Raw genomic sequence first — 24,970 nt, 5'->3', positions numbered from 1 at the left:
TACGCAAAGTTACAGCCCTTCCTCCTTCGAAATTTCCTAGAAGAATAGCTTATATGAAGCTATTTCGAATGGTCTCAGCTTGAGCGGAATCTTATTGATTTTGTTGCCGGCTTCGTATTTCACGGATTCGAGAGCTTTCAACTCAAGGTTGTCGATTCTGACAACTTTTTTGATTGGTAGGCATGTCAACAGAGTGGCATTGGATTCGCCTCCAAGAGCCTCATATACCCTCACAACAATGGTTGTTTCTTCGCATGGTTTAAGAGCATAATCCGAATTTAATTGCTGATCTTCCTCGCCTCTCTTCAGATTGGACAAAATGACGTTATCATCTCCTTCGATCTTGATGATATCCTCATACCTCTTGGAAAGTTTCGAGGATATCGGATATTTGTCAGGATAGTTTAGTTGAAGCCCAAGTTTTATCGTTTTGCTGCTCAACGGGCCACGATGTGGATAAATTGCGTATTTAATCTCATGAGTACCCATGTCCGCATGTGCGTCGGGGGCCTTAGGAGAGCGTAGCAGAGATAGTCGCATGAGATTACCGTGCGTGGAGAAACCATATTTGCAGTTGTTCAGAATTGAAACGCCCTTGTTGAACTCCGAGTAATCAGCGAACTTGTGGTGGCATACCTCAAATTTAGCCACATCCCACGATGTGTTATAATGGGTCGGTCTCTTGGTTATACCAAATTGCGTTTCATAGCTGGCAAATTCATTTCGAACGTTAACGGGGAACTCCACTTTCAAAAACTTGTTTGTGGCATCCCAGTTCTCGACTATTGTCGAGATATCAACTGTGCTTTCGCCCTCAGTTCCTGGCTTTACAGCATTCAAAGAGATCCTTGACCTCAACTTGCATTGGTCTGAGATGCAAATGACAACCTCCACGGCACAAGTCGCTTTCGAATGCTCGACTACCTTCACACTTTCAGGTTTGTCCAGATATTTGTATTGGTTGACCGAGTATAACTCTGTGTCCCATGCTTGCCAAGATAGTGGCTTGTCATCAAAGATGACAAACTGGTTTGCGCCCAACTTGTTCCGCCCATGTTCAAGGTCCAGAAATTCTGTTCCACTTTTGATGTCGACAATGCTTTTTATGGTCCCACTTTTCTTACCAATCGTGACCTTCAGCTCTGCATTTGTTAGGATAAATTCATCGTCATGGACCTGGATGTTAACTGAACTTTCAGAGGCCTCATTTTCCGTTTCTGACACCCCGGGCCAAACCCACGTCCTTGCTTCCGTTATTTCATCGCTCGATGGACCTTTTAAGACTTCAAGTGCCTTGTCAATCAAATCACCGCATTTATCCACAACAGCTTTCAACATTGGAACGGCCTCATATTTGTAGACCATTTCGATACTGGATCCTGGCAAGACATCGTGAAACTGGCAAAGTAAGATGTTTTCCCACAAAGCGTTGATCTCATTGATGGGGTATTTGTAGTCATTCGGAAATAGGACAGACGCCTTTGTTGCGAGCCATTCCAGGTCATGGATCTTTACTTCGGACAATCTCATTAGTCTTTTAGTTTGGGCCTGGCTGGTGTAAGTGCCTCTATGGAACTCAAAATACAATTCACCAGACCAAGTTGGCAGATCCTGAGTTTTATTAGTCTTGGAGCAGATATCGTCATAAAACTCATCTATCGTACTGCCAACCTGTAATTTTGGAATGATATTTCCATTACGGTTGTACAGAGATCTGATGCGTCTCATCTTCTCCAGCATTTCCGCCGTTGGTCCACCGCCACCGTCACCTATACCATACAGCATTAGCCCAGAACCGTAGAACTCTGAAGATTTGTTCTGCTTTGCAGTGCGCAAGACGTCACCGAAATGGGCAGCAGCAGTATAAGTGTTTCCCGGTGGCATGTGTGTCAGCAGCTGTGAGCCATCTATACCAGACCAATTGAATGTCGAGTGCGGGAAACTGTTGATATTGTTCCAGGACAACTTTTGAGTCAAGAACCGATCGATACCGGACAGTTGGCAAATTTGAGGTACCTGTGATGAATAACCAAATGTGTCAGGTAACCAGAATATAGTGGATTTCAAGCCGAAGTGCTTCAGGAAGAACCTCTGACCAAAGAAAAACTGTCTCGCTAGAGATTCACCAGATGGTATATTTGTGTCATTTTCAACCCATGAGCCTCCGATAGGAAAGAATTGCGACTGTTGAACCTTTGGTGTCAGGACCTTCTTGAAGAATTCGGGATGCTCCTCTAGCAGCCACTTGAACTGCTGAGCTTGAGAAGCGACAAACTGATACTCCGGATACTGGTCCATTAACGTACATTGAGATGACCAAGACCGTACGATTTTTCTACGGGTCTCTGCAAAGGGCCACAACCAAGCGGTGTCGATGTGACAATTACCCATCCCGTACACATTGGTGAGCACTGTCAAGTCTCCTTTGGAGTACACTTTCTCGCTGTCTGTGAGTGCATCGAAATATTCCTTCTTCAGGTAGTCACGACACTCCTTGATCGTTGAACGATCGTTTGGATCAAACATGTCCATTACCTTATTGCCCAAATGCCTAGCTCTGTGCTTTTGCCACGAGTCGTCTGGCAGCTCCCGGGCTGCATCGCCGAGCATCCAGAAGTCGATTCTCAATGCCCTTGCTTCCCAATCTGGCCAAACAATATCTGCCGTTCTGAGCGTGAAGTATCTGTTGTCATCTGGAGGGTTGATGTCAGATCCCATCCCACAGCCAAACATGCCGTTATTCCCAGCTTCGATGTAAAAGAAATGCTTGTTCGATCCATTGGTTGGCAAGAGGTACTCTGTCCTCTCGCCACCAGAGAAGGCAGTCTTCGGGATCAAAGTATCAGGATCTATGACCACTCCCTCGTTTTCACAGTTCCATTGGAACACCAATTGCTCCTTAGAGTCCGCCCAATGCTGGGGTACATTCAACTCGATTTTGAACCACGTTGTCGACCAGCTTGGTCCAAACGGCTGGCCCTTCGACGCCTCCCTGAACTCCAGCTTGCCCTTCCTATCGGCCTCAATGATGCTCTTCCAGGGTGGTCTCTTGTCAGGCGAAACTGGAGAAGAACCCGGCTCAAACTTAACCTGGTACCACCAAACTTTCACACGATCCTGGTCAAGCTCTATACGCTCCTTATCGTACAGCTTGGGCAGGTTCAGGTCCCGGTAATCCCCCTCATCGATGAACTGTCTCAGCCTGCTCTCGTATATTCCCTGAACGGGTTTGAACTGAGGATCGTAGTTGATTCTATGCTCGGCCATCTCTGCTACAGCTGCTTTCGCTGCCCAACGAGTTCGTATAACCTCCCTGTCCTTGTGTAGATAAGTGTTCCTTTTATAGCCAGCCCAGCGAGCCAGGATGGCTGAAACAGCCCCCCGTGGCCTCCGAGTATGCTACATAACGCTCTGCCGCGACTCTAGCATGTATTTCCGTATACACCTATATCGTGGCTGCTATATAACCGTCCTTGCAGGCCCTTCAGGCTCATTTCTGGATGCTCACTTCCTTGTCCTCTTCCACATTGGCTATGATGGACCCAAACCCGTCCTTCAGCTTGTCGATGTGCAACGCCTCTGGCAGATGCACGGTGTAGCCTTTGATGAGCGAAAACTCATGGGTAATGGCTCCTCCCAAGCTGTCGATAAATTGCTTGAACTTAGAGACTTCGCCTTCAGGAACTGTGTCCTTGAGAGTGACTATATAAGACTTTCCAGACATAACTGCTTACTTCGAGGCCCGTTCAGCAATTCTGTCCGTCTTGATCGATCTCTGTGGCATTCTCTCTAGAACCTATGTCAGAGACCCCTTTTATAGTGCTGCAACCCCTGGCAGCAGCTATCGAGCCCTTGAAGAGCAGATCAGCAAAGCAAGCTGGCAGGAATCGCCATCAACGAAGTTGAAGATGGCCCAACGAGGGCCGCTGCGGTCAGCTCATCGAGTCCCAGCAGCTTGGCTGTTTTACATATGTACAGAAGGGTCGCCCGGGAGCCATCAATGCCGTAATTGTATCTCTTGCTCTGGAATGGCGTCGTCCAGCTCGGAACTCAGGATGTCGAGCAGGCTGGATCCGTCTCTTAGCGATATCCAGTCGCCCTTGTAGAGATCGAACCGGTTGGGTCCCGAGACCGGCGACGATAGCCAGATCTGCTTGTTGGGAGGCTGCTTGTTGATCACGTAGGTGCCGACATTGGCCACTTGAAGAGTCATCACGCCCTGAGTGAGCTCCACGTCTGGTATTCTGTCTGGGTAATCGTCGCTGAGGGCCTCTAGGTCGTCTAGAAGCGTCTCCAGGCAGCGGTCGGCCTCTGCCTGGTACTCTTGGGCACTTAGGTTCAGAACTTCTGGCGGGATGTCGTGTCCGTCGGTGGAGGCGGTCGAGTAGAGCCGCAGAGAGCGCAGAAAGCGTCCTTGTGGTTGTAGAACCGGGCTTGTGAGGTGTCTTATAAGGGACGCATTTCTAGCTGCTGTCGGTCTTGTAATTGCACCAAATCTTCGGCTGAAAAGCCTGGCTGCGGATCGTTTGAGCATCTCAGGGTGAGTCGGGACTTGAGTCAACCGTTCAGGAGTTCAAATATGGGCTTTATCCAGCGATATTCTTCCGATCTTTTAAGGCTTGGTGAGTCCATTTTACCAGTAGTGTCGGAGGAAAAATTATCAGAACCTTGAACAAAGGCCCATCGCTATAGCTAGGAGGTCAGAGGCATCTCACACTTCCTGAATCGATGGAAATCTACGTGTACCTGATTGTATTTGCAGTGGTGCTGCTCTTTGTCGTGTTGCTGCCCATGGTGTCGGGCATTGGAAGCTTCAGCATCGATAAACCAGTGAAGAAGAGCAGCGGGTCGACGAAGGAGTCCAAGATGAAGGAGCCATTCAAGTTCAAGCTCAGGAAAGAGGATAATGAGCCTGAAAATGCATCAGCATTCTCTTCTGCTCGAAAAACCGGCAAGTTCCAGGTTGATCCAAAAACTGGATTGAAGAGAAGAGTCATCGGGAAGTTCGATGAGGATCCAAACAATTACGACTACGACTTGGATGACCTTCTCAATGAAGATAGAGTTGAAGAAGAGAAGGCGCAAGTCAGAAGACTGCAAAAGTTCCAAGGAAGCACTGAGAAAGCTTACGAGGAACTTGTATAGTAGAGATACACTGATTATTTGGTAATGTTCGTTTTACATCAAAGTGCTGAAATATATGTACGAATATCAAGGGTGGGGGGCATGTAGCCCTTATTCTGCGGTTTCTCCATCGTTATCCTTACCGGCGTCAGATTCTGGTGATACGTCACTGGCGCAGTTGTCCTCTACTTGCCCCAGAGACTTTTCGTCGATGTCTTCTTCGTCTGCCATATCTTCCTTCATCTCCCCTGAGCTTTCGTCGTAATCGTACTCGTAGAATAACATGAACACACCAGGCGTCGAGAGGACCTCAGCTTCATCAACGGTGTACACAGTCTCATCTGAGATTCTCCACCAGATGTTTCTATACTTTCTGAATGCAATGTAATGTCCGTAATTATGTGTACCGTAATGAACAATCACAGAGCGCAGGACATAGGTCAAGGGCCCGGATGGCACCGTTGACCGTATAGGCGCCGCCATAGCTGGCGGCGGAGGAGCAGTTTGCTCCTCTTCTTCGTCGTCGCTTTCAGAGGATATGTGATTGGCGCCGTCCTGTTCACCGTCAATGTGAATTGCTTCTTTGCTTTCGTCGAGTCCGCCATCGATACGGTCTTTGGGTATTCTCTTTGTTATAGTGTTTCCCAACGCATCAGTCTCTTCCAAATATTCTTCGTCGCTCCGATCCTCATGATCAATGTTGGAGAAAGAGGATGCGCTATCGGCTTCACCGTTCAAGGGATCGTAATTACTGACATCTCTGTTCACATAACGGCTATCTCCCTCTTCTTCTTCTTCTTCTTCGTCCTCGTCCTCGTCCTCGTCCTCGTCTTCAAATTCCCTTTCATAAGTCTGATGCAATCTAGTGTAGTATTCGTTACCTACGTTTTCTTCATCGCTCGAATCCGCAGCAATGTCTCCCTTTTTGGACATCGGTAAACGGGCATCCAGATTGATTTCATCTATATCACAGCACCACGGAGACAGATTGAGTCTTGACTTGAACAGGACCTTGGCATTATTCTTTCTTATCATATAGGTCCGAGGATCAAAAACAGACCTGTTGATATGAATCGACAATAAAGGAGATGGGCGTAAGAACAGTATTTGCTTCGATTTCGAGCATTTGCGAACCATATTTTCCGTGTGAAGCCTCTTGTAATCTTCATCACTTACAACTGGTTGAGCTAAACTGCGGTCCAGCTCTTCAACTCTGGCTTGGAATGCTTTTAATAATTTCTCAGGTATTGAGTCGCCTTTTGATTCGTATTGCTTTAGTTGCTCCAAAAGGTGCTCACGAACAGCTTCCAATGCACAACGGTTACATTCAACGCCTTCGATAATCTCTGGTTTTATCCACTCATTCATCAGATCTGAAAGCTTGACTGTTGACCCGATGTCTTCGTTCGGCAAATTCAAACTCAGCCCGGAAGAAACAGAATATCTTATTCCGCCATTTTCACCACACTGTAGACAACCGATCCTTTCAGCCGTAATACCGTCGAAAGGCGTAACCAATCTATACGGTGTATAGAACTTCTTTCCCCCTTTAGTCAGTAACAAGTTCGGATCGATCTGCTCTGCCGGTAAAAACACGTCTCCAACTACATTTAAGTGCGCCTGCCCAATTACTGCGCCTTCGGGTAGATCCTCTTCTGCGATGGGTTGTCTCTCAGGCTCCTTCGCATCCACTGACTTTGCATTTCTCTCTATTTCCGACAAAATGGTTTGAAAGAACTCTTGGGCATCCTCTTGATCGTAGCCAAGAAGCATGTTCTTGTTTGGAGACTTCGACATCACCTTCAATAGTTTATTCGTCTTGAAACATGGTCTATCCTTGTAATATTTGAAGTTCAGTTTATCAAGCATATCTCTCAAGGCAAGACTAAAAGTCACATCAGGCTCAGTCTCCTCTTCGTGCTTTCCATTAGCCAGTTTGCGATTCGCATGTTTTTTCGCCCTTCCATAGATTTTGCCTTTGCTCTTCCTCCCCTGCAGATTGTTCTCTTCCAAGACTGCTTTCTCTTCCTCCTCGGACTCCCCACCAGCGTCTATCCTCTGCTTCTTGGCTATCACGTTGTCCAGAAACTTCACCAACTCCTCAGAGGATGCCAGCGATTGAATCACCGAGTTCATAAAACAGGTATTGCCGTCATTCACCAACCCGGCTATATAGCCCCCTCTTTTTAGCACTTCCGCATCCATCTGGCCACCTCTGGGCATCCATCGACGAATGGCATTCGAAGCATTATAGCTTGTTATATCTCCAATGCTTGGAAGACTGGCCATGACAAACTTTCTACTCTTAAAAATCAAGTATGCTCCCGTCGCAACAATAATAACAACTGTGATAACGAAAGATGTGCCCTGGTTCCTGTTCGATGGCTCTATAAATACGCTAGCGATCTTCTTTTGTAGTAATTCCCAGAACAAACTCATACAGTTGCTTGAAAAAACGCTTCAAAGCACAGAAAAATGTGCCTGATAGATAAAGTAAAGCTTCAGCTCAGAAATTCCAAGCCAGCAGATCCTCTCGAGCATCAAAAGGGAACCACTAGACACTCGATTAAAAGCGATTGGTGATGAGTAGCAGATGCTTTGTGGTGAACCAAAATTTTTCAAATCACTACCAACGACATCTTAGTCAACCATAGAATAAGAGTATAATAGCATATCGAGGCCATTAGAAGAGTTCTATTAAGCCATAGGTATGGTCCAAGCGGTCTCCAGTGTTCTTCTGTTCTTCTAGAGGTGTCGCGAGCAAACACAAAAGTTTTCTTGATTTTGCCGTTTTGGGAAGCGTGTTTGAAGTGAGATCTGGCAAATAGCCGCCGAAGTCGAAACTCGCTTAACTGCATTCAGATCAGGCACCGATTCCTGCTATTAACTCGTAGTTCTTTCCCTTGACGCCGTCCTATGTGTTTTTGTGGGTTGTGAGTAAAGAAGTTGTGAAGAAGTTGTCGTCCTATGAGGCCGTCAAAATCAGAACAGCAGAACGCCGACAGTGTTGTCTTGGGGACCATGGGGTAGACAGATGATAACAAGCTTTCTATAAAGCATCCATGATTGCTCGATACAGATACACAGGGAAATGCAAAACCATACATATTTTTGTTGCCAGCGGTGAAGGCTTCGTAAATAAACTGTAGTTGTTAGTCTTATCGGTTTTGAGATACATACAGACGGGGAACGGGGTCTATTGGGAGTTCTGGTCTGGCTCCGCAGCTTCAGAAGCACTAAAATCTTGTTGCTGCGCTTGTTCTTGTTGCTCTTGTTGCTCTTGTTGCTCTTGTTGCTCTCGTTGCTTTTGGTGTTCTTGTTGCTCTTGTTGTTCCTGCTGAGGTGGTTGTGGCGCCTGCTGCTTCATCGGCATAAAAGAGCTTCTTTCTTTGCCCCAGCCGGTTCTCAGGTTTCTGCCTTGCAAGGGGAAGTTCGCTAAGGCCACAATGCATACAGCTGCTTGCTCGTGAGTATCGTATTTGATGAAACAGCAACCTTTCTCTGGGTAGTGCTTGAAGTCTATGATGAAACCAAAGTTTTGCAAGAGAGGAATCAAATCCGCCTCAGTGGCAAAGTGTGGGATGTTGCCGATGTAGGCTGTAGTCACCCTCAGTGGAGCTCTTCTTATCATGGAATCCACAGCCTGTGGGTTGACTGGGGGCGGAACCAGCGGACCGCTGGGTGCCTGAGGAGCTGGTACAGCGCCAATAGGCAAGCCCATGGAGTTTGGAGGTGGCATATGGACGTCTCTGCCGCCTGGACCGAAGCCGCCGTTGTTGTAACGGAATCCGTTACGTGGACCACCATTGCGACGAGGGTGGCTCCCGCTGCTGTTCTCCCGCTTTGCGGCCCAGTTGATTCTTAGTGGTCTACCGTTGAGCTCATGGCCCTGCATGGCATCCATGGCCTTTTGAGCTTCTTCCTGGTCGCCAAATGACACAAACCCATAACCTCTGGACCCACCAGTCTGCATGTCCCACATGACATGTCCCTGCAGATAGGTAGGGAACTCCTTAAAAGCATTTCTCAGAGTCTCGTCGTCGACGTCAACATTCAGATCTCCAACGAACAAGTTGAATGTTTTGTCGTCTGGAGAAGCCTGTTGCGACTGGAATGCCCAGTTGATCTTGACCACATTGTTCTCGATTTGCTTGCCATTCAAAGTTTGCAAAGCAATATTAGCGTCGTGTGATCGGTGGTACTCAACGAATGCATAATTTGCGTTGCTGTTGTTCTTATCGACCATGATCTTGACATTGGCAATGGCACCACCAACCTGGAAGTATTGTCTCAAGACCTCTTCATTGATTGAAGTGTCCAAGTTCCCAACGTATAGAACTTTGTCAGAGGTTTCTCTGCCGCCTTTGATCGCGTTTGCTGGGACCACGGAGGGCTCTTCTGATGATTTTTCTTCGTTACCAACCTCGGCAGCTGGAGGAACTTCTTGAGTTGACTGTTGTTCGGACATCTCTTGCTCTGGAATGATAAAAAGCTGCTATAAGGCGGCTCTGGCAATGATCAAGCGATTGGTAAAAAGTCAAGCAGCGATCTCTTGTCCTCTTTCCCTTAATGCTTTTCCGGCGAATTATTAAAGACCTTGCTAAGCAAATTATGCCACGATATTAAGCACTCAAACTTGCCAAGAACCAAAGGCGGGCAATGAGACCTGTGAATAACCAGATAGCGCTATTACGCAGCTTCACATTTTGTCCTTACAAAGGTTCATCGCATCGCTCGAGTGACTATAGGCAATAATTTTTCATCAATCACCCGCCTCAATCGTGTGAAGTGATAGATCTGGAGCATGGAGCAAAAAGAATGGTCTCTAGCGGGATCGAACCGCTGATCCCCGCGTTATTAGCACGGTGCCTTAACCAACTGGGCCAAGAGACCTTGTATTTGGTTAAAAAGTGAGCTTTTAGTTGACATTTTATAGGGTCTGGCTTAAGGCTCATTCTTTCACACAATCTTCTTGCGATTTGAAATCTCTCATGGAATCCTCTTGGTACTCCTTTATTCCTGATCGTCATGGGAGGAACCAGAGTATCCGCTCTATGCCGATTGCCGTTCCGTCACTGCGAGCAGCGAATACTCCGAGAGCGTGTTCATTCGAGGAACTGGCTCATTCCATTTGTTGTCTTCCTCCCAACTTCTTCTCTTTCATCTACCTCTCCTATTGAAGCATCCGATTCGAGCTATCTCTTCCCATTCACAGCTGCCCGAAGGGCTCAGCAGAGCGACGCTGTACGGCCAATTGGTGGTCTATGAAGGCCTCGGCCGTCTTGCAAACAGAGATCTGGTTCCAATCTTTTGCCTCCTTCTGTTCTTCAGCAATAGGAGTAAGGCTTAAGCATCGCGCTTTACAAAGGCGACCACTAAATAAAGCCTCTATAACAACCGTAAATTTCCAAAGGAAGCTAATTAATTCAATTGTGTTGGCCATATAACTTTCATTCATTAGGTGTTTTACAATCCGATTAATCTTTGGTCTTTTAACCGTTTTGGATTCATTCCCTCCTTTCGATCCATTTTAAGCCTAACAACAGAGTCATTAGAGATGAACCGCCCTGATATAGGTACGTATAGTCCCGGAGTTGTGCTAACGGTTGGATCGCATTATGCCAAAGTGCTGAAGTATCTTACTAGTGGAGGCTTCGCTCAAGTTTACACTGCAGAGATACAACCGGCAGATTCGTTTGCGCAATCTAATATTGCATGCCTGAAGAGAGTGATTGTACCCGATAAATCGAGTTTGAACACTTTAAGAGCTGAAGTGGATGCTATGAAGCTTTTAAAGAATCACAAACATGTGGTTTCGTATATCGATTCGCACGCAGCCAAGTCTTCATTTCAAGATGGGAGTTACGAAGTGTTGCTCCTGATGGAATATTGTGCTGGTGGTGGCCTGATAGATTTTATGAATACTAGATTACAAAATCGGCTACAGGAATTCGAGATTCTGAGCATTATGAGTCAAGTGACCCAGGGGATAGCCGCAATGCATGCGTTAGTACCGCCTTTGATCCATCGTGATATCAAAATCGAGAATGTGCTAATATCGCATAATGGGGACTATAAGGTTTGCGATTTTGGGTCGGTATGTGGGGCTATTAGGCCTCCAAAGAACCCGCAGGAGTTCGCATTTGTTCAGCATGACGTTCTTAAGAACACCACGGCACAGTACCGGGCACCTGAGATGATCGATCTGTATCGTGGAGATCCAATTGATGAGAAATCAGATATATGGGCATTGGGAGTGTTTTTATACAAGTTATGTTATTACACAACACCATTTGAGAAAGGCGGTGAGTTGGCCATTTTGCATTCGAGATATCAATTTCCCGCTCATCCGATATACAGCGACCGCCTAAAGAATCTGATTCGCATGATGTTAATGGTGGAACCTAGTCAAAGGCCTAACGTATGCCAGACTCTCGAGGAGGTGTCCCGAATGCAAGGTGTACAGTGTCCAATCAAAAATTTCTACCTAATACGTGCAATGCAGCAGCATGCTGATCAAAAGCAGTTGCATTACAGTAAGACACAGCCGGTTTTGAACGTCCCGATCATGAACCAGCCAATGATGAATCAATCCCTTGGCAGCAATTTACAGGCGGCGATCCCGGTCAGTACCCATCTCACTATTTCGAAATCCGGGCCTCAGCTTTCCAACAGACCGAACAGCACTGCTGGTACAGGCGTTGGAATGGCATTACTTCAGCCGGACGTGCGTCCTCTGAGCCAGAAATCTGGCGAAACTTATGGCATCCTAACGCGGGCTTCGAAGAAGCCACCCGTTAGCTCACCTGATGTTTTCCCATCCGGGAGAGGAGACGTCAATAAAATAGTGAGCGCCAATGTGACGTCTTTCGACCGGCCAGTCTATGTCGATTCTGTGACTCAAACTACAGAGCCAGAGACCGGTGTCATAACATCTGCCGTGTCAACCAACTCGCAACAAAAGAAGATCTTTCCTAGTAGCAGTGGACCTGCTGCCACCAAGCCATTGAGCTCAAGTTCTAAAAAGACGCTAAAAGAAGAGCAGGACCACATATCTTCTAGAAGCAGGAGCGGAGGTTCTGTGTCCACTGGTACTGAATTTACCTCACGAGCAGGGAATTTCGCTCCCCAGATGTCGCAGGCCTCCATGGGAAACAGAGAAGTGAAAGAATCCATCCAAAAGAGGGTCCATGACCTGTTGACTTCATCAGAAGACCTGCCCGCGTCAAAAGTGGAGCATGATCAAACGAAGCAAGAAGCTCGTTGTAATGATGACAGACATATAAGGCACAATGCTAACGGAGATTCCGACAAAGGCGCACGTAAAACCAAAGAGAGACCCCGTCCCCCTCCAAAACCGGCTCACCTGAGATTAAGCCAATCTACAAAACCAACACAATTTATGGCAAAGCGCATCACTCGTGCGGGATCTATAAAAGAGGAACGTGAAAATTCAATCATCGATGGAAAAGCGGATAACTTCAGAAAAAAGGTTTCAGGTGTTCTGTGAAGCTGCTGGCTATTGCTTCTTGGTCGTCTACCTGTTGTTAATCAGCACTCGACTCAGAACTAGTAAGGACTAACTATAATGTTACAATTTCGAAAACACGAAGAAACGAAACCTGATTGACTACTCCTTTCATCCTGAAATCCTTAGTCGACCTTAGCTTCGCTCGTTTGGCTGATTTTTTGAGTTTAAGATCTCACACACGTTCAAGCCGATTCAACTACCGGTTCTCCTGGGCTTAGCAAAGTTATAAGGATTTGTTCCGACACTGCTTGCAGATGATGTGCATCAATCACTATCGCTCCATTCTTCAAAAGAATCAAGAATGAAGTCGGTAGCCTCTTCAAACCTCTCTTCCATATTACTATTGAGCCCGTCGGTCTCACATCTCAGAACTCTACCGTATTTCTTTCTAGGTTTCTTGTTTTCATTTTCAGCCCAACATGGATGATTCTTATCTGTGAAGACTAATGAGTTCTTAAAATACCAGTCACTCAGTGATTCATCAACCAGTGGAACCAGCGGTCTCAACTGCTTTCTTCCAACGAAGCTAATCACAGCCTTCACAATGGCCCTTGTGTCCCGATGACCCAATAAATGCACAATTCCTGCGTACGCGTCACCGACACCAACGAAAGCAACCCTTGAGAGCGAAGGAATGTATTTGATATAATGATCCCATAGGTAAAGAACGACCTCTTGCGACGTCACAACCGCCGAAAAATTGTCTTGCTCAAACAGAGATTGAGGAATGTTGATATCTATCACACCATACCTCCGATCAAGTGCCCATTTGATGACATCCAGAGGTGAGTCTACAATAACAGAGCTGGCAGGATCAATAGCTCCTGTAATCGCATCTCTCTTAGCCCAAATCTCGGGAGTATTATGCACGAGTATTATGATAGTACTTCGCTCATATAGATCGGAAGAACAAAGGATGCTGTCATCAGGTATCTCTAGCTTTTCAATTGGTAGCTCCACGAAGCCATTTTCTCTGGAAAGTTGATGGAACTGCTCCTGGCGTATAGCTGTTTGCAAGGGGAAATTCTTGGAAACGATAGAATCGGTCACTGGTTCGCTGAAGTTACAGCCAGCGTTACCATACTTCCGTTTGAAGCATTTCCAGTATTTGGATTGGATATGTATAACTTTATCGATCATCTCTATTGCCTCCAGTTTGGGATCTTTGGTGGGTTCTGGCAACTCATCAGGTGGTTCTCCAATGAGTACTTTGGTGACACTCAAAGCACTTCGTGCGATAGAATCCAGATCGTAACCTCCTTCGAGAGCCACGCATATATTACCTCTTGCCAGAGATTTCAGCATGTGGGTCATATGCCCATAGCAACTTGGGGTTACGTGACACTGGCCTATGGTATCACCATCTGCAGCGTCAAACCCGGACGACACGATTACCAGATCAGGTTGGAACTCTCTAGCCATAGGCATTACGACCTGCTCGAAGGCCAGCATATACTCCGCATCTCCGACCCCTGCGACTGGCCAGGTGATATTACAATTGAAGCCTTCACCCTTTCCCTCTCCTGTCTGATCGTATTGACCGTTGATTGTCCCCGGATAATATCTGCCGAGCTCGAATCTGTGCAGCGAAATGTACAAAACTCTATCATCGTTGTAGAACGCCTTTTGGGTACCGTTCCCATGATGAACATCCCAATCTAGTATTAGAATCCTTCTTACGCTTTCCGGATAGCTTTTAAGCATAGTCTGAGCAGCCACGGCAACATTACTGAACAAGCAAAAGCCACCAGCGGCCTCCGGTTCCGCATGATGGCCCGGTGGCCTCACCACCGCAAGAGCATTTTTCACTCTGCCCTCGACCACTGCCTTACAAGCCTCTATGACACCACCACAGGGCAGCTTAGCACTAAAGTACGAGTCATTGTTAAAGTAGACCGAATCTCCTGTTTCAGTCTCCTTCAATAGCTGATCGCGAGTCATCTTCGAAGTCTTTTCTATAAACTCCAGATGTTCCTTCGAGTGAACTTGCAAGATTTCCTCATCAGTGGCTTCTCTCACGGGTATTTTGAGCATCAAATTGCCAATATCATCAAGCCCACTTAACGTTGGGTCATTTATAAGCCCGTTTTCTGCCAGTATCTTGTACACTCGGTAGATTCTTCTGGGGTCCTCCGGATGCGGATCAATATACTCGAAATACGATGTAAAGATCTTGGCGTGGTACCTCATTCTCACATCGTAGCACAGTCCCGTCTTCAAAGGAGTGTAGTGTAGCTTAGGAGCACATGTCGGTACGATGACTTTTCTTCCCACACTGTCGCCTTGCGCAACAGGCGTCTGAATTCTCTTCAGAGCCGCTCCATCTTCTGGTTCCTCGATCCTACGCTTTTCTGGCAAACTATCGCCATTTTCTATTTTCACAACTTCGGTACTCATCTTATCAACAGCTACCAGTCCTTGTCGTCTGCTTTAAGTCTATTCCCATTAGCAAAAAAGATCCTACTTTCACAAAACTTTCGACCAACCTTTCGAAAGCCTGAAGCTTCACAAAGAATTGGACACCAATAAGCTAGATGAGATCTCAGATTGTGCCTAATAGCTTTCAAGAAGACAGATCTTAGCAGAGATTTTTTTTACTGCTATATAGTGTAAAAAAAAGCGATTTACACCATACAAAGGCTGCGATGAGCTCTAACATTGGAAGGATTATAGGCTTACCAAAGCTCAATGAACTTCTATAGGGATGCTACCTGGGTGCTTGAATATGTGGAAGAAGAGGATAAAAAAGACAGGCTCTCAGGGTCGATGCAAACGCTGGTTTTGAAGAGCTGTCAGAGATTCAAGCTGAAGAGCGATCCGAAGCATTTGTATGCTGTGCTGGACTCATGCTGGAGATATAAACCATATTTGGAAACTATTATGCGAAAGTCGGAGATTTACAGAGATATACCGAAGAAGAAAGGCAAACCGTTGTACTCCAAGCTGACATTGTTACTTCTATGCCACGATTTGCTGGTTTCGAAGCAGAAAAGGATACAGATGGGGAAGTTACCGATAAAGGAGTTTGTCCTGAAGCATAAAGCTAGGTTGAATAGCGAGTTGGTGAAGTTGAAATTGAAGTTAGGTGTTAAAGATTTATCTGAGCTTGTTGATAAGGATGAGATCGGCAACGATGTGACGCCCGTTAGGTGGATCCGGATAAATCCACTGCGATGTGCCGACTATGACACCACTAACGTCTTGGTGGAGTTGAAGAGGAAGTTCCCGAATCGGGCAGATCATTGGGCGGATATTCAACCGGGATCGCTCTACCACGATGAGTTTATTCCAAACCTGTTCGGAGTGCATCCGAGGGACAAGATCACATCGCATGAACTCTATCGTCAGGGAAAAATTATCATCCAGGACCGTGCCTCTTGCTTTCCGGCTCATATATTGAATCCGGGAAAGGATGATGTGGTTATTGACGCCTGCGCTGCTCCGGGCAATAAGACTACTCACATTGCGGCTCATTTGCAGCCCAGAGCAGGTAACGACCAGTCGCCAAGGATATATGCCTTCGAGAAGGAACCTGCACGGGCAAAGGTGCTCAAGAAGATGATTAACGTGGCCGGCTGCAGCAGCTTTATCGAAATTAATGTTGGCGACTTCACCAAACTTGCGATTCCGGAGAAGTTCAAAGATGTTACAGGTCTGGTTGTGGATCCCAGTTGTTCAGGTAGCGGAATATTCGGTCGTAAGTCGGTTGATAGCCATAATGTGGCTAAGAAGAAAGCAGATGGCGAGCTTCAGGTGCCCGAGGAAGAGGAAAAGATGGTCGAAGATGATGTCAAGGACCGTCTTAACAAGCTAGCGTCGTTCCAGTTCCAAGTTGTGAAGCATGCTATGAGCTTACCTAAGGCTCGCAAGATCGTTTATAGCACATGCTCTGTGCATGCAGAGGAGAACGAACAGGTGGTTATCGACTTACTTCTCGACAAAAAGGTGCAACAGTGGGGTTGGAGAGTCGCTCCGAGGGACAAGGTGATCCCGACCTGGCCAAGACGAGGTATAGTCGAGGAATTTGAGCAGGTATTTAGAGATGATAGCGAAAAATGTCAGCGGTTAGCGGAAGGCTGCATCAGGGCTTTGCCACGCAAGGATGGAGGTATAGGTTTCTTTGCCGTCTGTTTCGAGAGATAGATGTTGAGCATATCGTTTCATTACTTTGTAACTTTCTATGTAAAATAATTTGATTCGAAACAGAACCTGTTAGTTATCATTACAATTTCGACAAAATGTCATCAACCACTTCTTGAGTGGTAGAGTTACCGCCTAAATCTGGAGTTTTGATCTTGTCTTCTCTCAAATTAGCGTCGACGGCCCTGTAGATATCCTGAGCAGGTTCGTTATGGCCCAAGAATTGCAACATGAGACCTGTGGACCTGATTGTAGCAATTGGGTTGGAGATGCCTTTACCGGCGATATCTGGTGCCGAACCGTGACAAGGTTCACCAATCACGATTTCTGGGCCTACGTTTGCACTTGGAACAACACCTAGGGACCCGACTAGAGCAGCCGCACCGTCCGAGAGAATGTCACCGTATAGATTAGGAGCCACCACAACGTCGAAGCACTCCGGCTCTCTGAACATTCTGTAGACCATAGAGTCGACAATTTGTTCGTTATAGGAAACTTGGCCGTACTTGTCTTTATTGCTTTCATAGACGTCCTTGCAAATCTCTCTGAATAGACCATCACTCTGCGATAGAACATTGGACTTGTGAGTGACTGTCAAAGTTGCATGACCATTGGTTTTCAACCTCTGCAGAGCGATATCGAGTGCAATAGTAGCGATCTTTCTGGTTGCAACCTCTGAGATCCTTTTGGTGGCTTCAGCGACCCTAGTTCCGGTCGCTTCGTCCACATAAGTCTTCTCCACCTTGATATACAGATCCTCCGTGTTCTCCCTGACGATAACCATATCGACTGGTCTGTCCTTGGTGCCCTCGACAGATTTGACTGGACGAACGTTAGCGAACAGGCCCAGTTCCTTTCTCAGCGCCACAATTGGCGACGAATAACCTTCCACCTTGGTCGTAGGTGATTGCACAGCACCAAATAGAGCACCCTGACACTGGTTTTTCAAAACCTGAACAGTCTCCTGAGGCAGAGCCTTACCGGTTTCCTGGAAAGTACCCCAACCAGCCTGCAAATCGATGAAATCAAAACTCAAACCGTGTTTACCGGTCAATTTCTCCAAGATTTGCTTGCCAGCTGGGATCACTTCCTTACCGATACCATCACCTGGGATCAACCCGATTGTCATAGATTTTGGTGCAGAAGCATACGCCCGACGAGCGACCAGTCTACCTACAGTGCTTCTCAGCATACCTCTCTCAAATACTTAGCTCCCTGCCATCCTAAGCAATCATTGGCACCAAGTTACGCTCAATTGACCACATTTATATGATAAAGTTGGGTCAATGCTGCTAGCATCAGCTTATGTTGCAACTATTCCAGCGGAATTTAAAGCTGGAGGTGGATGGGTGTTTTGAAAAATTACGAAGCTTATTACCAAAGGCGATGAGATGAGCCCATCAATGGTTCAATCTGATGCTAATTGGTGCTGTTTGGTGGCTCCAGGTCAATGGTGTCGACGGAATTGAACAGCCACTCGCTGGTTCTAGAGTTTTCCGAGGATGATAGCGACTTCAGCACAGATTCCAGGCTAGAGGACGGCGTCAGCGACGTGACCGATGAACATGAGATGGCATATTACGAGAGGGCTGTTGTGGAAATTGCCCGCGGTGATAAGTACATTTGTATGATTTGCACTGTGGAGATGGATTACAGTTGCAAAATGTATGCGTGTGAGGGCTGTTACCGAGTTTTCGACTTCGAGTGTATTCGAGAGTGGGCGTTGAAGTCTACAAAGAAGACGGCTGAGAGGATATGGAAGTGTCCCAATTGCTACCGAGTGAATAGCAGGGTGCCGCCTAGCGGCAGACCGACCTGCTGGTGTGGAAAAGTGGTGAATCCGGAGCCAAATCCGCTGGATCCAAATTCGTGTGGTCAGACGTGTGACGCCCCGATATGCCCCCACGGCTGCTCCAAGCAGTGCCATTTGGGACCTCACCCGCAATGCGAGCGAACGTCGACTATCAGATGCCGATGTGGGAAGCATTCGAAGGAGGTTTTCTGCTATGACTTGAGTTCTATGAAGGGCAGACACAAGTTCGAATGCCGGGAAACATGCGGTCTCCCGTTGGCTTGCGGAATTCATACTTGTGAGAAACTATGTCATTCAGGTCTGTGCGGACCGTGTCCTGCAAAGCTATACAGTAAGGATGAAGAGCATAGGATTAGATGCTACTGTGGATTAGAATCCAAAGATTCGATCGAATGTAAAAACGTCAAGGTCGCCGGAGAGCTTTCTAAGAACAAAGCTGGAGACTCGTGGATAGGTGCGTTTTCGTGCAGCCGCAAACGGAAACTCGAGTATCGCTGCCATAAGCACTCGTTTGTGCAGGCTTGCGTTCCATCGCCTTCTATTTCTGGCACACTGCCGTGTCCGTATTCGCCTAAACTGCTCAAGACGTGTCCTTGTGGTCGGACGCCATTAAAAGACCTGGGAAGCCCCAGGAAAGCTTGCACTTCTCCCATACCGAACTGTGATTCCATCTGCGGTAAGAAATTGGCTTGTGGTAAGCATACATGTCCCTTCAGATGTCACGACGGACCATGTATGGATCCGTGCTCTCAAATTGAGGTCAGGCGCTGTGCATGTCATCAAAGGCTCTTCTCAGTGTCTTGCCAGTTCCAAGGTGAGCCTCGATGCAATATCAAATGTGAGTCTCTCATGTCTTGCCGTCGTCATAGATGTACAGAAAGATGCTGCTCTGGTCGTCCTGACGCCGAAAGAAGACGAAAGATCGCCTATAGCTCGCGGGAGCTGCTGGATGAGTCTTTGGTTGAGTCTCAGCACATCTGCCTCAAGGAATGCAATTTGACTCTATCATGTGGCATTCATAAGTGTCAAATGAAATGCCATCCAGGCAAGTGTCCACCCTGTTTGGAGAGTGATTCAAATGATATGGTTTGCCCATGTGGAAAGACCGTCGTCGAAGCGCCAGTACGTTGCGGTACCAAATTACCGCCCTGCAGATATCCTTGTATCCGAGTGGTCGAAGGAGTGTCTTCCTGTGCACATAGGCCAACGCCTCATGCGTGTCATTCACTGGCTGAACCCTGCCCTCCATGCACTGCTATCGTGTTCAAACCGTGTAAGTGTGGTAAGAGGACAAAGGTGAGAACTCTTTGCTTCCAGAACGACGTATCCTGTGGAACAACCTGCAATAAACAATTGGAAAACTGTCCTCACCTGTGTCAGAAGAGCTGTCATTTACCAGGTGAATGCCAAAAGAGCTGTAAGCAAATTTGCAATAGACAACGTACTCATTGCCAGCACAAGTGTCCTCTACGTTGCCATGGTAACAGCGAATGCCCCGATTTACCTTGTACTGTCGTCGTACCTGTGACGTGTCAATGTGGGTTGACCGAGTCCTTTGTCACCTGTGGAGCCAATTCTGAAGCCGTCAGCAGTCAGGCTACTGCAGTTCTTCCTTGTACCGAAGAGTGCGAGATTCATAAAAGGCATCTGCAATTGAAAGAGGCGTTTGGCATAAGCGATTGTAGTGATCCTGTATCTCGAGCTAGGACAGAATCCTGTGAGAGCCTTGCTCTGACTGCAACAACTTTTGAACAGCTGGAACTACCTTACAGTGAACAAGCCTTGGGAACTTTCGCAAGACAACAGGCATGGTGTGCCCAAATTGAGGAGACATTGAATAAGTTTATGAATGACGATGAGAAGACTTCCTTACATTTCAAACCAATGAAGCCAGCACAAAGGCTATTTGTCCGGCATTTGGCCAAATCTTATAACCTTTACTCAGAATCGCAGGATCCTGAGCCTAAAAGGTCGGTATTTATCAAGAAACTGGACAACGGCAGCTCGATTATTCCCAAGATTCGCTTAGCTGATTCTCTAGTGATATACCAATCTTTCAAACAGATGGAAAAGGAGAAGAAAGCGCAAAGAATGGAGTCGCAAACGACCACGAGGCTCATCAACTTTCCATCAGTAGAGGAAGCAAAGCTCAAGCGTGCCGAGAATAATGCGTTCATGTTAACGAACCTCTCTGCAGGCACAGCTGAAGAGGATCTAGTGCGCCTCTTTGCGGAGCACCTAAAGCCCACTCTTGTCAAGAATCCACTGTTCAAGGTGGTGAAATCGAGAAAGACTGCGTACATCTACCCCGAGGATTACACTGACATCAGCGCCAATGTGGAACGCGATCTAGAAGCTCTGGTAGGCCATTTCGATTATATCTGTAAAGAGTGCTTCATCGGCGACGGCGTTGAGCTTTGCCACATTGATGTGAGCACCTTTGAAGAACCTGCCGAGTGACGCAGTGTCGGTCCTATTAATTCGAGCTATTTACAGTAATTAATGACGTACCCGCTATCCAACTCCCGGTCATAGGACAATCTCTTCCGTGTTCTGATCCTCAGGGCCCTTCTTACCTTCCTCATCCTCCGCTGCTGCCCATGTTTCCGATGGGTTTGCGCGTCTCGCCGCCAGCAGATCGGTCTCCTCCAATGCCTTTTGCTTCCACACGTCGATGACTTTCTGCTCCTGCTCGACACCAAAGTCGATGGCTGAAGTACCGTACACAGAGCCAAACATCTCGCATTCTTCCTGGGCCACCTGTTGCTCCACTTCTTGCTGCATCCTTAGACGATAAAACTCGAACCTCGCTTGGTCGTATGCCTCCACTACGCTTTTGCCCGGACTCTCCTTCAGCAAATATAAAGTCCTTTGGACCACGCTTTCGCCGTCCAACGGTTTCCCTAGCTGTTGAATACGGCTCCAATCATACTCTTCCTCAGCGTCATTTTCCACAAGCATCTTAGGTCTCGAGAACTCCCATGGGTGCTGTTGATAAAACACCTCTCTCAGCTGGTCCTCGAAAAATTGTAATTTCGGAGCCCTGTAAAGCTTGCTCGTGTTAATCTTCCGATCCAAACTGCTTGCTCTCGTCTTGTACAGCCCCTTTCCGTTGAGCTCTCCCATCTGTTCCCTCAGTTCGGTCAATTTCTTCATGTTTGATGGGTTCAAAAGCCTTGGCTCACGAGCAAACCTAGTTCTAGGTGGAACAGATGCCACCACATCGTACCAAGCCGGCGTATTCTTGAGCAAACCCGATCTCAAATAAGCTGATGTTCGTTCTAGAACATTGACGGCATTGGTCTGTATTTTCATCGCTTTTGTTGCAAAACCTGTTTAGCTAGATTCACCGCACTCCCAATGGTCAACTGCTGGTCAGAACAGCCTCTGCTTATGTGCTTTTAGCTTTAAAGCTTGTTATGTATGAAAATTTTTGACTACTAGTGAGAAATCGTACTGGGTACCACAACGACTGTACCTTGCGACTACCAACAAGACAAGGAAAGAGAGCGCCTGGAAGCTGCCTTTCGCTGGGAATTGAGTCATTGAAGTGCAGCACGAAGCTTCCCAGACTCAAGATTGTGTTGGGCTGATAGTAGGGCTTTTAGTGCGAAGAAATCGCGTTTCTGGTGACGCTACTTCTAAACAAGTCGAAGATATAGATCGTATCGTGTTGGAAATCGTGGAACGTTGTACTCTAGGGTTCGTGTTCACTGAATAGCTTCCGTCCGGCTTTTGGCAGAATTATTCCAGAATGTCCGCTTTGTTCAACTTCAAATCGCTGCTGCAGGTTATTTTGCTGCTGATATGCTCCTGTACCTATATCCACGCGCAGTGGCCGTCTCTACTGGATCGTTACAAGGATCACAGCGCTTTTGGCGCCTTCTGGAAGATGGCAAGAGTGGGCGAGAGGGCTAGTCCGTATGTTAGTCTGGCATGTATTTTGATGGCTATCAGCCAGTTGAACAATTGATGTAGTGTTCATTTTAATGTAGTTTGAGGTTAGATTGGTGTAATGGCCTCGGTATGTGTGTTCATCGGTGTATTTATTCCCGAGTTGGTAATCAGTAGGTATTTTAACGTTGTTTAGGCGCAAGGTTACATTCAGAAAGACATGAAATATAAACAACTATTTGAACTCATATACTTCGTTTTGGCCCCTGGTGAGTACCGCAGCCCTCTTGGTGCCTACAATCCGCTCGAGACGCAGTCCGTCCAGTTTGCTGTATATTGTTCTAACGGTGGAGATGTTCAAATCCGCCGTACCTAGCAGTGCACTCTTAGCCAGAAACCTTACAACCTCGCCATAAAACTCGGAGTTGCCAGGCGGCTGGTAGAAGACTATGCTTTTCGCCCCCTTGATCTCGTAGCGCCTAAAGTGATGCAGTCTCTCGGTGTATAGCAGAACCTTCACGCGGCCCTGTTGGAACAACGCTCTATTGCTGTTCAGTTGTCTTTGATCCGAATATTCATTGATGTCTCCAAACAATACCGTCGTCTTCTCCTTCAGATGGTTGCGCACTCTGAGGAAGTCTGCGTAGTCGGGGATGTAGATGAGGATCCCGTCTTCGTAACCTGTGGACTTCACGATCGAGGGAATGATAACACTGGTAAAGAACTTGAACCGGAGATCAGGCTCCTCTATAACGGAAGCGGAACCCATGTCAATTCTCTGAAATATTTGTCTCACTTTCAATCCCAATTTACCTATGCTTGAGCCGGTTGGTTCGATCATACGATGGTTCTTCCATCTTCCCGATATATTCTGACACCTGTTGTTGATCAAAGCGTTGGCTGTGGGAGAAACGTATTTGGTGAAAATCATCGTTTGCCTGAACAACTTGGCCTGCTCGTTGATATACCACAGTCTCACTCTGCCGAAATCAGTGTCATGCTGTTCTCGCGGAATCTTGTTCAAATGATCGAATATGGTCAAAACGTGCGATATGTTCTGATATTCTATCGAATGCAGTTGGTCAATAATGGTTATTTCCACGGATGAGAGAAAATCGTCCTGTCTCTTCTTCTTATCGGTATTCTCCAATATCAGGTGAATTCCAAGTGGAGAGCATATGATGATATCTGACTGGTAGAAGTTGCTGTAGAGCTTGATGGCCTTTCTCGTAAATTTCATCCCGAGAACGAAAAAATCGTTGGTGTTACCTTTGAATATATGTTGGAAAGACTTTGGTTTCGATGCTGGCGGCACGGAGTCTTCGAAAAACTGATCCTGAAACTTGCTCTTCTTGTCAACTTGGTCCACACCCGATTTTGCCACGATCTTGCTGACAACCTGGTAAGCTGAGTCTCTTGTTGGCACGACAATAAGAACTTTTGGTCTCGTGAAACCTTGGTCCGAATACTCTGCGTCTGCGTTTTCACTTATCCGTTGGTTATTTTTCAAGATTCTGTCTCTTGTTTTATAAACGTGGTTCAGCACATGTAAGGCGTACAAGTCCCTATAATCTTCCTCGTCTTTCTCGTACGATTCGTACTCATAGAGTAGGTCATTGTACTGGAACATTGGATCCACAAGTATCTTTTGTAGCGCTGTAAGTTCTGCTGTATCCAAATCGTTCTGAATTTTCAATCTTTGTTTGATAGCATATTGGTGCAAGGAGCCATGGCCCGTTGGTTTTTCCAGCTTTTCGTCCTTGCGGTCTGGCAGCACCGGCTTGGAGTATATCCATGTTCGGTTGTCACCGATCGGAATCTTGGCAGATTTGTAACTTACTGTCTTCTGCTTGAAGGCGGCGTCCATCTCATCTATCAATTTTTCCGGTACTTGGTTGAAATGCGATTCGAAAGGGTCATGCTCGTCTTCGCTGTCATCGACAGGCCCATCCAATTCATCATCAGATGGGTCTGCCTCCACGTTCAGCAGCTGTTCCTCCAGTTGCTCCACCTCATTCTCTTGGTTTTCCTCCTCCTCACTTTCGGCCACCGCTACAGCATTAACCTTTTCCCTCCTACTTTCCCTCTCGGTAGAAGGGTGCTCTGACTTTAGAATGGTCAGAAGGGCTCCATAAACTTTCCTTCTCTTGCTCATTTCGTCATCAGCCTCTTCATCAACATCAGACAAATGCTTGGGCGCACCAGTTTGAACTTCCTGAGGCGAATGGACGGCTTCAATGGCCTCTTCGGAACCATTTGAGCCGTTTCTAGGCTCATTTCTCTGGGCCCTTCTGATAGATCTCAGATCTTTCCTACCACGCTTGGAGAACCCGTTTTTCCTCGTTCTTTCGCCTTCCCGTTCAGAACCCACCATACTAATAGCCCTAGTATCCTTCAATAGCAGTTCCAGGTCAATTCCACGGCCCTTCTTCTCATATAGTGCCAACTGTTCTAGCCTTTAATAGGCG

At 46.8% G+C, this 24,970-nt stretch overlaps 14 protein-coding genes and 1 non-coding gene across 15 annotated transcripts; 5 read left to right on the top strand and 10 right to left on the bottom strand.

Annotated features, from left to right (window-relative positions):
- Positions 1-36: 36 nt before the first annotated feature.
- On the bottom strand, positions 37-3,267 carry AMS1 (alpha-mannosidase; the record flags this gene model as incomplete). The annotated part of the gene is made up of 1 exon (XM_037281202.1): positions 37-3,267. The coding sequence occupies one exon, from the start codon at positions 3,265-3,267 to the stop codon at positions 37-39; it is 3,231 nt and encodes a 1,076-aa protein (XP_037137097.1).
- A 223-nt stretch (positions 3,268-3,490) lies between these two features.
- Positions 3,491-3,724, bottom strand: PBI2 (Pbi2p; the record flags this gene model as incomplete). The annotated part of the gene is made up of 1 exon (XM_037281201.1): positions 3,491-3,724. The coding sequence occupies one exon, from the start codon at positions 3,722-3,724 to the stop codon at positions 3,491-3,493; it is 234 nt and encodes a 77-aa protein (XP_037137096.1).
- A 273-nt stretch (positions 3,725-3,997) lies between these two features.
- YFH1 (ferroxidase) lies at positions 3,998-4,534 on the bottom strand (the record flags this gene model as incomplete). The annotated part of the gene is made up of 1 exon (XM_037281200.1): positions 3,998-4,534. The coding sequence occupies one exon, from the start codon at positions 4,532-4,534 to the stop codon at positions 3,998-4,000; it is 537 nt and encodes a 178-aa protein (XP_037137095.1).
- Positions 4,535-4,728: 194 nt separating this feature from the next.
- Positions 4,729-5,145, top strand: EXP1 (Exp1p; the record flags this gene model as incomplete). Its single annotated transcript, XM_037281199.1, has 1 exon — positions 4,729-5,145. The coding sequence occupies one exon, from the start codon at positions 4,729-4,731 to the stop codon at positions 5,143-5,145; it is 417 nt and encodes a 138-aa protein (XP_037137094.1).
- A 90-nt stretch (positions 5,146-5,235) lies between these two features.
- Positions 5,236-7,563, bottom strand: UBP1 (ubiquitin-specific protease UBP1; the record flags this gene model as incomplete). Its single annotated transcript, XM_037281198.1, has 1 exon — positions 5,236-7,563. One exon carries the CDS (start codon positions 7,561-7,563, stop codon positions 5,236-5,238), a length of 2,328 nt encoding a protein of 775 aa, XP_037137093.1.
- Positions 7,564-8,320: 757 nt separating this feature from the next.
- On the bottom strand, positions 8,321-9,592 carry PUB1 (Pub1p; the record flags this gene model as incomplete). The annotated part of the gene is made up of 1 exon (XM_037281197.1): positions 8,321-9,592. One exon carries the CDS (start codon positions 9,590-9,592, stop codon positions 8,321-8,323), a length of 1,272 nt encoding a protein of 423 aa, XP_037137092.1.
- A 351-nt stretch (positions 9,593-9,943) lies between these two features.
- On the bottom strand, positions 9,944-10,017 carry HG536_0Atrna2I. The gene has a single exon. It is a non-coding gene; the product is annotated as a tRNA-Ile (tRNA).
- Positions 10,018-10,681: 664 nt separating this feature from the next.
- ARK1 (serine/threonine protein kinase ARK1) lies at positions 10,682-12,634 on the top strand (the record flags this gene model as incomplete). The annotated part of the gene is made up of 1 exon (XM_037281196.1): positions 10,682-12,634. The coding sequence occupies one exon, from the start codon at positions 10,682-10,684 to the stop codon at positions 12,632-12,634; it is 1,953 nt and encodes a 650-aa protein (XP_037137091.1).
- Positions 12,635-12,919: 285 nt separating this feature from the next.
- On the bottom strand, positions 12,920-15,052 carry HDA1 (histone deacetylase HDA1; the record flags this gene model as incomplete). Its single annotated transcript, XM_037281195.1, has 1 exon — positions 12,920-15,052. One exon carries the CDS (start codon positions 15,050-15,052, stop codon positions 12,920-12,922), a length of 2,133 nt encoding a protein of 710 aa, XP_037137090.1.
- A 291-nt stretch (positions 15,053-15,343) lies between these two features.
- On the top strand, positions 15,344-16,798 carry RCM1 (rRNA (cytosine-C5-)-methyltransferase RCM1; the record flags this gene model as incomplete). The annotated part of the gene is made up of 1 exon (XM_037281194.1): positions 15,344-16,798. One exon carries the CDS (start codon positions 15,344-15,346, stop codon positions 16,796-16,798), a length of 1,455 nt encoding a protein of 484 aa, XP_037137089.1.
- A 79-nt stretch (positions 16,799-16,877) lies between these two features.
- LYS12 (homoisocitrate dehydrogenase) lies at positions 16,878-17,987 on the bottom strand (the record flags this gene model as incomplete). Its single annotated transcript, XM_037281193.1, has 1 exon — positions 16,878-17,987. One exon carries the CDS (start codon positions 17,985-17,987, stop codon positions 16,878-16,880), a length of 1,110 nt encoding a protein of 369 aa, XP_037137088.1.
- A 258-nt stretch (positions 17,988-18,245) lies between these two features.
- FAP1 (Fap1p) lies at positions 18,246-21,068 on the top strand (the record flags this gene model as incomplete). Its single annotated transcript, XM_037281192.1, has 1 exon — positions 18,246-21,068. The coding sequence occupies one exon, from the start codon at positions 18,246-18,248 to the stop codon at positions 21,066-21,068; it is 2,823 nt and encodes a 940-aa protein (XP_037137087.1).
- A 69-nt stretch (positions 21,069-21,137) lies between these two features.
- Positions 21,138-21,923, bottom strand: RSM25 (mitochondrial 37S ribosomal protein mS23; the record flags this gene model as incomplete). Its single annotated transcript, XM_037281191.1, has 1 exon — positions 21,138-21,923. One exon carries the CDS (start codon positions 21,921-21,923, stop codon positions 21,138-21,140), a length of 786 nt encoding a protein of 261 aa, XP_037137086.1.
- Positions 21,924-22,362: 439 nt separating this feature from the next.
- Positions 22,363-22,581, top strand: KSH1 (Ksh1p; the record flags this gene model as incomplete). The annotated part of the gene is made up of 1 exon (XM_037281190.1): positions 22,363-22,581. The coding sequence occupies one exon, from the start codon at positions 22,363-22,365 to the stop codon at positions 22,579-22,581; it is 219 nt and encodes a 72-aa protein (XP_037137085.1).
- Positions 22,582-22,737: 156 nt separating this feature from the next.
- Positions 22,738-24,876, bottom strand: UTP25 (rRNA-binding ribosome biosynthesis protein UTP25; the record flags this gene model as incomplete). Its single annotated transcript, XM_037281189.1, has 1 exon — positions 22,738-24,876. One exon carries the CDS (start codon positions 24,874-24,876, stop codon positions 22,738-22,740), a length of 2,139 nt encoding a protein of 712 aa, XP_037137084.1.
- Positions 24,877-24,970: the final 94 nt, after the last annotated feature.

The sequence above is a fragment of the Torulaspora globosa genome, chromosome 1, assembly GCF_014133895.1.
Source record: "Torulaspora globosa chromosome 1, complete sequence".
Classification (NCBI taxonomy): Eukaryota; Fungi; Ascomycota; class Saccharomycetes; order Saccharomycetales; family Saccharomycetaceae; genus Torulaspora; species Torulaspora globosa.
Note: the sequence above shows the minus strand (reverse complement) of the source record. Positions and strands in the feature narration are given on the sequence as shown.